This window comes from Glycine soja, chromosome 20 (assembly GCF_004193775.1).
Source record: "Glycine soja cultivar W05 chromosome 20, ASM419377v2, whole genome shotgun sequence".
NCBI lineage: Eukaryota > Viridiplantae > Streptophyta > Magnoliopsida > Fabales > Fabaceae > Glycine > Glycine soja.
In genome coordinates this window covers 8,186,040-8,197,082 of record NC_041021.1, presented here as the reverse complement: position 1 = coordinate 8,197,082, position 11,043 = coordinate 8,186,040, and the positions used below count along the sequence as shown (strand labels likewise).

Here is an 11,043-nt window from a genome sequence, read left to right as displayed (position 1 = left end):
AGCTTCGACGTATTGTGGAACACTTAATCCATAGTACATTTTTTATTTCCAGAAACCAATTCTAGAACAATCACTCCGGAACATAATAAAATCAATTCCAGAATCAGTATTCTGGAATATAATGCATATTCTATAATAATTACAAATTAAATGTATCAGAAAGGAGTGGTGCACTAATCAAGTGAAACATAACGTATGGATGGCATATAAAAAAAATATTGTGCAATTGAATGAAATTTAAACATCACATAATAAAGTTTGAATAACATCTACAGAATATACATTGTTGAGTATTACAATTACATACTTTTTTTTTTTTAATAGATGACATCAATAGCAAAACACTCTACAACACCCTCTTCCTTTAAACCATTAGAAAAGGTAACATAACCACTCACAGTTTATTTAGGACTAAAAAAATTGACACAATTTTTTGACAACATATCAATTATGTACTCTAACAGGAACGTGGCTTCAAGAGAAGAGCAAACTCCAAACTGATATTCACATAAATAACCATAACCATACACAATCAAATCGTCAACTTGAAACTTTCAAGATAGATAAATAACCATCAAACTCTCAATTAGTGCCTTTAAGTTCAAGTCCCTTTTACTTAACTTTCTAATGGGCCTAGTATATAAAAGAACATATGCTAATAACTTGCTGCCATTTCTTCTTCACTCCTGCAAAAGAAAACATTAAAGGCTTACATTTGCATCACAAGCAAAAATCACCAGAGAAGAAATAGAGAACAAATTATTGACCAGTTTAGTTAGTTTTATTTTATTTTTTTTAAAATAGTACATCAAACTACTCTAAACAAGTTAAAGGAAACTGTTTCAAAAGCAGACTATATTATTTTAAATTATTTTCAGGCAACAAATTCTTCACACCATATCTGTTCTTGGCTTTCCAATAAGCAGAAAAAATTATTTGACTAGTTTCTGACCAATTACTAAGTCTATTTTTAAAATCTACCAGACAAGAATTAATTGTATAACTGAATTCAAAACAGGTCCCCTAATGTAATGAATATTGTAATGTTCAAATCTCAATGAATTACAGGATAGCAAGTGGTGCTATCAAGTTCTTCACTTCATGATGATGAAGACCGAGATAGAATGAGGTATTATTGCCAATAGAGTAAAAACTATACTTTGAGGAAAAGAGTGCAAGATAATAGTAAGTGAATTAAAATGTGAAATGTTGATAACTGCTACAGTTATTATTGTCAGGATTGCACACGACATCCTAGACTGATTTGCATGCTGATGCCATCAAAGTTTGGTCATTTAAATCTATTTCAAAAGACAAATTTTCAATGGCAACAAACCACTTATATATATATATATATATATATATATATATATATATATATATATATGTGCTGTTATGAGCTGAGATCAACTCAGTGAATTTCCCTAGTGTTCAAGGCCTAGGAACCTCCTAAGAGAAAGGTGAGGGAAGGAAATCTTGAATGATCTTTATTGTATTATCTTTCTCTTAAAAGAGAGAATTCTTCTTCTACCTTTTCTTATTCAAGAGAACTGATTAAGGGACCGAGGGTCTCTTGTTGTAAGGTTATCTGAACACAAAGGAAGGGTTGTCCTTATGTGGTTCAGACATTGTAAAAGGGATTTTACAAGATAGTGGAACTCTCAAGCGGGTTGCTTGGGGATTACACGTAGGCACAAGAGTGTGACCGAACCAGTATAAAACTGAGTTTGCATTCTCTCTTCCCTTAAACTTCTTTTATTTATTGTCATTTATCTTTTGCGTTAAAGAAGTTTTATTTTGAATTGTGGTTTTAGTAATTCATATTAAGGGTGCATTAATAATTCAGAAAGAGAGTTAAAATTTTAATTGGGGAATAGTCTTTGATATCTTAATTCAACCCCCCTTCTTAAGATATCTGAGACCACTTGTCTAACAGGAAAGACTTGTATTATTTTCTGCTTCCATTCTATTACATGATTCATTCATATATATAAGTGCCAAATACTAAAGGTTGTTATCCCATTCTAGCAAATTCTAACAAACAACACTAACAAAATTTGGTAAATAACAGAAAAGCATAAATGGCAAACAACATATGCTCCTTTGGCCAATTAAGTTCTGCCAGCTCACCACTCCTTGTCGAATTAGTTATAGAAATCCCTCAAATGTTGAGGTTTGATGATTTTCCTTATGACCTCTGGTTTGTGTTTGTCTCCCTTGTATCTACCTTTAGCATTTCTGTTTCAGCATTATTCCATTGCTGAGTCCATTGTTGTTGCTTTATTCCTTTCATAACATTCCCTGGCTCATCACAAACACCTTGTCCTAGAGGTGTTGGGACCTCAAATCCAGACCTCGAAACAACTTGATGGCACAGTTCAAAAACAAAATAGCTAAAACACGAGGTGGGTTTAGAAAAAAAGAAAAATAACACGTGAGTGAAATTTGGGCCATGGTGATTTGGGCTTGTTATGGGAAAGATGGAGGTGTAGAAAAAGAAAAGTGGGCGATAAAAAAAAAGCTGAAACAAGGGGGTGAGTATAGAAAGAAGAAAAGTACATGAGTGAAGTTGCTGGGCTGGTTAGGGCCATGAGAATGATAATCCTCGAGGGTTACCAACATCGTGAAGGTGAGTGGGCTGGGTGGTGACCTGTGCCGCAAAGCATTAATCCTATCCCTATGCCTTTTCTCTGTTTGGTTGTGGCTCGTAGAAACACCAGCAGCTCTAACTGCTGCTCCAATGGGTGCAAGCCACGAAGGGAACTCACCAAATTGAAGAGATATTGTTGTTGCATGGTCTAAAGAAGAAGCCACAAGAGGGAGCGAGAGTTGTGAACAGTAGTTTGCACGGCGAAGACCTTGATGGCCGAACATCACTACCCATGAAGTGCAAACCCGCATTGACCGTGGTGGTGGTGGAGGCGATGGCTTCGGTGGTGGTGGTGGAGGTGACAGCGGCCGATATGGTGGTCATGGGAGGGATGCAGGGGAGGAGCCAAGGGGCACAAGGTGGTGTTGTGCGACAACATGCAGAACATTACGAAACTCGGGATTCGTTGTTTGGCTCGTAGAGTCTTTAAGAACTTTCTCAGGGATGGTCTGCGGTACTTTGTTACCTACACTGAGCAGACAGGTACCACGATGGATGTTGTTGCCGCTCTCAAAAGGCAAGGTAGGGTGAAGTGGTGCTACAAGCTTCCCCGTAGTGTCTCCTCTGCTGGTAAGCGGAGCCGGCAAGGATGCGGGATGTTGCTGCATGAGTTTGGGCCGTGGAATTGGAGTTGGCATGGGAGGCATGATCGGTATGGGGGCAGTTGGTGGCGGTGACTACAGAGGGGAGGAAGATGGAAAGTGAGGAGTGGGATGGCGAAGGCTCAGTCGCTGAAGAAGGTCGTCAATTGTGGAGGCCATGGTGTCGACGACAGTGGCAAGTTTGAGTTGATTGGGGGTGAGTTTTGCGATGGTTGCTTCGATGCGTGTAGAAGCAAGCTTCATGATGATGAACCAAGCAATTTTGATGATGCCAAAAGCCCAAGTGATTGATTCAAGACTTCAAGATCAAGCATCAAGAATCCAATCCAAGATTCAAGATTCAAGAGAAGAAATCAAGAAGCAACAAGTCAAGACTTCATATAGGATAAGTATTAAAAGATTTTTCAAAAACCAAATAGCACAGTTTTGTTTTACAAAAGAATTTTCTCAAATTTTCTAAAGTTACCAGAGTAATTACTCTTTGATAATCTATTACCAGTTGGCAGTAATCGATTACCAGTGACCAGTTTGGTTTTCAAAATATTTTCAAATGGTTTGCAACGTTCCAAAATGATTTTCAAATAGTGTAATCGATTACACTATATTAGTAATCGATTACAAGTGAATTTGAATGTTGGAATTCAAATCCAATTGTGAAGAGTCACAGCTTTTCATAAAATACATTGTGTAATTGATTACACCTTTGTAGTAATCGATTACCAGTGAATAGTTTTAAAGAAAAAGTTAAGAGTTATAACTCTTAACATGATTTTCTCAAAAGTCATAACTCTTCCAATGATTTCTTTGACTAGACATGAAGAGTCTATAAAAGCATGACTTTGACACACGTTCAAGATATATGATATTCTTCCAAACAATCCTTTTTCACAATCTTTCTCTAACCATTGCCCATTGCTTTTTCTTTGCCAAAAAGTTTTCTAAACTTTGTTTCAAAACTTTGTTTTTTCTGCAAGTGGAAATTCTACAAAAAACAAAAGTGTGCTATCTTTTCTTCCTTCTCCCTCTTGCCAAAAGATTCAAAGGACTAACTACCTGAGAATTCTTTTGATTCTTCCTTTTCCCTTTAAACAAAAGATTTCAAAGGACTAACCGCCTGAGAGATCTTTTGTTTCCCCTTACAAAGATTCAAGGGACTAACCGCCTAAAAATTCTTTGTCTTACCACATTGGAAGGTACATCCTTTGTGGTGCAAGTAGAGCATACATCTACTTGGGTTCTAATACTGAGAACAAGAGATGATATATCTCTTGTGGATCAGTTCAAGTGGAGCGTGCATCCACTTGGTTGTTCAAAGAGAACAAGGGACACTTGATAATTAATTCAACTCCCTCTATTTAATTATTCCGAGGTCACTTGATCCAACAATGCGATCCATAATGGAGTCCGCAACATCTACGTGGAAATTCCTTTCCATTTTCGGGTGTAAGATGGGAGATAATGGTGGAAGAGTTCGCTCGATACCAAACAAGCCTAGCAAATGTGTGCGGGTGCTCTCAAAATCAATCCCAAGGGATTGAGCTGAATGTACAAAAGTATAAGGGGTGTGCGGAAATGAAGGGGATAGGTCCTGCAGAAATAGGTGCTGGTGGGTGGCTATGTGGAACGGATGTCGTGGGAAGAGGTGGTTTGGGTTGGCATAGCAGCCATGGAAGGCAACCATTGAAGCTCAATGAAAGCACCAAATTGTTATGAGCTGAGATCAACTCAATGAATTTCCATAGTGTTCGAGGCCTAGGAACCTCCTAAGAGAAAGATGAGGGAAGGAAAGACTTGTATTATTTTCTACTTCCATTCTATTACATGATTCATTCATATATATAAGTGCCAAATACTAGAGGTTGTTATCCCATTCTAGCAAATTCTAACAAACAACACTAACAGAAGTTGGCAAATAACAGAAAAGTATAAATGGCAGACAACATATGCTCCTTTGGCCAATTAAGTTCTGCCAGCTCAGCACTCCTTGTCGAATTAGTTATAGAAATCCCTCAAATGTTGAGGTTTGATGATTTTCCTTATGACCTCTGGTTTGTGTTTGTCTCCCTTGTATCTGCCTTTAGCATTTCTGTTTCAATATTATTCCATTGCTGAGTCCATTGTTGCTGCTTTATTCCTTTCATAACATATGCTTACACAAAAACATTTAGTAGGTATTACTCATTGTTATTTATGATTGAAGGACATTATACATACAAATATATAATCCACTAAAATACATGCAATCTTGTGGAGAACATGCAAAAAGAAGTAGAGAAAACAAGAAACAGAGATAATGGAAGTTAACATACCTCGTCATCTCCACTGTCTTCATTCTTCTTGAGACGGGTAGTACCACCTTCTTTCGTGATGGGCAGTTTCATTGCTCCAAAGGGAGTGTCAACATCAATATGTCCTTTAAAAGTGTAGCCTGTCCCCCTTCCTCTAATCATGTCCCAAAGAGCAGAGCCAAAATCCTTAGGCCTGAAGGTAATTGGAACATCAATGTCACTAATCCCACTTTTCACGAGCTTTGCAGATTTGGCAAGTTCTGCTCCTCCAATGCTAACATCACCAAGCCAGACCTCATAATCAAGAGCATTGAGGCCAAGGTCAAAGTCATTCTTGTTGTCCAACTTCAAATGAAGAATAGCAACTGTCTCTTCAAAAGAAAACCTCTCAAACTGAATTTTATCGAGATCAATATCAGGCTTGTATGGAATGGGGATTTCTCCAGTTTTCTCCAAAGGTAGAGTGAGCCTTCCAAAGACAGGAACATCCACAATGAGATCAACCTTCACCCTATAAGGAATGATGCTTCCTGGTTTAATATCATCATAGGTATTCCTTATGTCATCAAAAATCAAAGTAAGAGGAATCTTGACTGTCTCCTCTCCATGTGCATGGATTGTGCCCGAATCTGGTATCAATCCCGAAACTAGTTTCCTCCCATCACTCTCGACCAAGTAGTTTATGTCAATTAGGGGAATTGGCACCGGATTCGGGTTCTTTATAAGAACATCAACAACTAGCTCTGCCTTCTCAAGATTAATTGATGGAATGTGTATCCCAGTGACATCTGCAGTTGGCTTCCCAAACCCAACTGCTCCCTCAATCTTCTCACCAATGTCTTGAATGAAATCCTTCACTGTATCAAGAAATCCACCCTTCTCATGTTCTTCCTTTGGCTTTTCATCATCCTTAGCACCCCTTTCCACCACTTCTGACTTATCAGATGTAGACATATCTAAATAATAATTGATAAAGCAAATTAGTTGGGCAAGATCCAACCACAACCACAACAAATCAAAGAAAAAAAATGTTACAAGTTAACTTTGTCAGCAACAATCAGGATCATTATTCATAGTACAAAATTAAAAACTTTTTACAAAAAACATTTTCTATTTTCATAGTTTCAAACATTTACTTTGTATCCTGTTTACAAATATATACAAAAATGATAAAAGAAACATCAAAATGCTTTTTTTTTTTGCTGGTATTTGAAAAATGGAACAAAGTAAAAGCAAGTAATGTTTTTGTAATTATTTATGACAATACAAATAGAAATAAAAGGCATGTTCTATTTCTTGATCACCAGTTTCCAAAAATGCATCAAAACCCATGTCGGGATTATACTAAAGTTAAGAATTTTCCCCTGTTCTTTCTTATTCCTCAATGGATTCTCCACTGATCAAAATGAAGGGTAACCAGAATCAAAATACCACAACTTAATCAATGATCACATTCTAAGACACCAACCAACAAAAATCCAAAACATAAAGTGCAAAATTTTTCCAAAGCAACCATGGTAGAATTGGTCTAAAGGGAGATCCTAACACAGAAAAATAACAGTGAAACAAATGAAAATATCAGAGGGAATGAAGAAGTACCTTAGATCAGTGATGATTGAATGAAAACTTAGGAAAACGGAGAAAGAGAGAGAGAGGTGATTATGACAGTAAATAAAATGAGATCAAGCTTTTGAGAGCCATTAGTCTATCAACGGTCAAGATTTTGCCACACTATGTCTGACGAATAATAGCCGTTGATGAAAATTGTAGGTTTTTTTTATTTTAAATTAAGTTATATTAGTTAGTTATATTACCCGATACCGCAGGAGGCGTGATACGTGTATGGACCATAGTGTTGCTATCGCTCAAATCAATGATTGAGTTCGCTGAAAACGATGTCGTTAAGGGAGAGGAATTGTGCCTAGTATTATGCAACTGTTTTATTTTTTCATTCTTTTTTTCTTCTTTTATTATATGAAAAAAATAATGTTGTCATGATAAGACCATACAGACAAATGCTTTTCTTTTTCTTTCCAGAGATAAAAAATAAAGAACAACTAACATTAGAAAATGTTTTCTTATCGACAGGGAGAGTCTGGTCCAAGATTATTTTTAGTTTATCTGAATTTTAAATGTTAGTTTTAGATGTTTAATTTAAGTTAAATTATAATTTTAATCCTCTTAGTTTTTAAAATTATTATTTTAATATTCTGAATTTTAATTATAACATTTTGATTTTCCTAATTTTATAAATCGATAATTTTGAACTTCCCCTATTAACAAATAATTATGATTAATTGAGATATTAAGTTTATTATAAATCAATCAAAACTATTAATTATTAAAAAAATTGAATAAAAAATTATTAATCATAATTTCTACACCATTACGTTTGTCCTCTTTTCTATAAACATCTCTTCTATCTTCATGTATTTTATTAAAGTTTTTTAATGATTAATTATTTTTATTTAATTTATAATTAATTTAATATTTTTAATAATCATAATTATTAGTTAATAATCTATATGAGACCAAAATCACAAATTTATAAAACTAGGGAATCAAAATTAATTTAGCCTTTAATTTGTTATTTAAGTCCAAGGTAAAGGAATGAAGCTCAAAGCATATAGGGAATTTGGAGGAAGTTATGTAACACCCACTTTTGTAAAATAAATAAAAAGAATTTTATTTAAAAATTAATAAAGTTTTTAGAAATTAAATAAATGAGAAAAAATGGTTTTTGTTAATTAAAATAGGAGTTTCATAGTATTAGAAAATAAATAGAGTAAAATGATGTTTTAGAAAATAATTTTTTTAATTGATTATTTATTTAATGAAATAGAAAATTAGAGTTCATTTTTATAAAATAAAAATAGAGTAAATATTATGCTTAAAGACATATTAGGTCAGTTTTACATGTACATGTTTATACGCTCTCTTTTCTTTCCAAATCCATTCTCTCTTCTTCCTCCCCCAAACCCTATTTTTCCCCGAATACACTTAAATTTATTCCAATAAAACTAGAATCTCAGTCTCATTAATCGTTGGATCGTCCTAAAATTTGGGCACCACCTTCAAAACTCATGTTTGCACATTCCCACCATTGGGATTTGTGAAATAATGCATGTAGAGAGAGAAATATTCCTCGCATGGAGACAATGAAATTTAGGCTTCAATCTCTTCCCCTTCTCTCTAACGCTTGAAAATTCTAGCAGAACAACTAAAAGAAAAGCTTGAGGAATCTTAAAGAACAACTAGAGATGTCACTATCTCTATCAGACTACACATGTGAGTCTGCTTAAAAGGTAAAGGATGAGTTTATTACAATTGAGATTAGAGTGAACATGTGTGATGATCCTTAGAAGATAAAATTGTGATTAATTTTGGGGTGTTTTATGTGTTTTAATTTTTCCTGTACAATGATAACTATGAATTGCTCATGTTTGATGGGTCAATTGATGTTCTGATGCGAATTAGATGGTTTAATTGAGTGTTTGGCTTTGAATGTTAGAAACCTAGAAATTTAGGAATTCTTGATTCTTATATGTTTTCTTGAAATTGAATGAGGAGTTTTGTTCCTCATGATGTGATCACATGTTCTATGCTATTAACCAAATGAATAAGTGAATGATTATGTGTCTTAAATGTTGGAAGATTGTTATTGTATGATATATATATATATATATATAATGTATGAGAAGTGATAATGTGTTAGTGAGAAGGTGTGCTGCGACATCAGACATCGTGGGAGCCCGATGAGTTGAATCACTTTATGGTGCAACAAGTTAAAATCATTTTGAAAACAATTGAGTAGTTGCGTGTATTGCATAGTTCATAGGTAAAGTTTGTGTTTGTGTCATGTATATATTAATACTGTGTGATGTGTATATGATTCATGAGATGTGATAACATATTGCTTTGGGATTATACCATTGTGGTTAAGATTAGGTGTATGTGATGAGTCGAGTATGTGTTAAATTGTGAGATTACACAAGTATTGAGATATTGTGTGCATTGAGTTATGAGCTATGAACCGTACAATCACACGACTGTAAGACCCTTTAAGGGCAACGAGTATTGTGATGGGGTCCACTATGGGAACCTGACGAGTTGAATCACTTCGAGGTGCAACGAGTTAAAATTATTTTGAGAACAGTTGATGAGTCATGTGTTTTGTATAGTTCATAGATAGAGTTTATGTGTTAAAATATTTCCTGGGTTGGACTTGAACCAGGAGGGAGAGGCCCTGATGGACTCTTAGGAGTCTAGGCCTTGGGGGTAAATACACCCGGTTTAAGTGCTCTTTTAAGCGTGTGTTCCAATTCACGTGGTTAGAGCATTCTCGCAAAATAGTGTGACCTTGACTGGTCTCCTTATAATTTTACCTAGTGAGAGTGACCTGACTTACCAGTGTGTGGTTTGTCTTGTCATGTAGTCCTAAGCGCCTGACAAGGTTTTTCACTGACATGGTGCCACATTGCATATAGGATTGAGTTTTAGTGTATCTGTTACATAATGCCTATGTAATGATCATTGTGACTTGCTACGTAATGGTGGATAATGAATTATGTGAGTGTGAGATGTTGTGTTGTACGTGAGATTTGTTATTCTGAACATGTGATTAATGTAAAGGTGTGAAATATGATTTTGTGATTAAATCCTTGGGACAAGTGATGTTACACAATGAGTGGTAAAACGATACAAATTATGCTAAGTTGAGCTTGTTATACATATACTATATATAGGTGTCTTCGTTTAACTCTACCTGTTTATGAATGTGATAACTCGCTCCCCGTGTGATGTTTGTGTTTGGATCCTGTGATGATCTTGAACCTTGTGTTCATGGGAGCAGATGACTAAGTGGATTGCTTTAAGAAACCTCGTGCTAGAAGACATTAGGACACAATGCTCTGATAGGATGTCACATTGGGGCATGGGTTTCTATTTTAATTGCATGATGTTCTAAACATGTCATTTTACTTTATATTATTCTGCTACTTAACTTGAGTTCTTTTGTAAACTTGAACGACCTTTTTTTGAGCGGTGTTGCAACTTACCCTACGATGGGAGGGCAAGGCGAAAACGTCTTCCAAAAAAGGAAAATGCGCGAGAGTCGTCACCAACTTTTATTCGAGGAAAACGTTAGAAAAATACAAAAGGGGTTTGCAAATTTTGAAAAGAAAGGTTCGGGAGTTGTTTACGCATAGGGAAGGTATTAGCACCCCACGCGCCCGTCATATGGGCGATAGCCTTTAATCGAGTGTGCAAAAAACGTGACTTCAATATTATTTAGTTTCCCTTTCTATATTTTTTTTTTTTGGGTTGACAAGGGTGTTGCCCTTGCTCCTACGTATTCTCAAGTGCGATGAGAAATTCAGACCTACGTAGTTCTTTAAAATGAGAAAGTTGTGTGTTGAATTGGTTTTAGGCTTTTGAAAGATTCATTTTTGTTACTGAAAACAAACAGAGGTCGTTAAGGTGTTGGACCTTGAACGATCTCAAG

The 11,043-nt window shown here is 35.4% G+C and overlaps 1 protein-coding gene across 3 annotated transcripts; it reads right to left on the bottom strand.

Moving 5' to 3' along the window:
• Positions 1-226: 226 nt before the first annotated feature.
• On the bottom strand, positions 227-7,250 carry LOC114402965 (desiccation-related protein At2g46140-like). Of its 3 annotated transcripts, none has more exons than XM_028365677.1 (3): positions 7,140-7,250; positions 5,562-6,496; positions 227-686 (listed from the first exon to the last, which is right to left on the bottom strand). In XM_028365677.1, the coding sequence occupies exons 2-3, from the start codon at positions 6,492-6,494 to the stop codon at positions 681-683; spliced, it is 939 nt and encodes a 312-aa protein (XP_028221478.1). In that variant the 5' UTR covers positions 6,495-6,496; positions 7,140-7,250; the 3' UTR covers positions 227-680. The 3 variants fall into 3 exon arrangements, with proteins under 3 accessions (XP_028221478.1, XP_028221477.1, XP_028221479.1); XM_028365676.1 differs by lacking the exon at positions 227-686 and adding an exon at positions 5,028-5,401; XM_028365678.1 differs by lacking the exon at positions 227-686 and adding an exon at positions 5,028-5,386.
• Between the last annotated feature and the right edge of the window lie 3,793 nt (positions 7,251-11,043).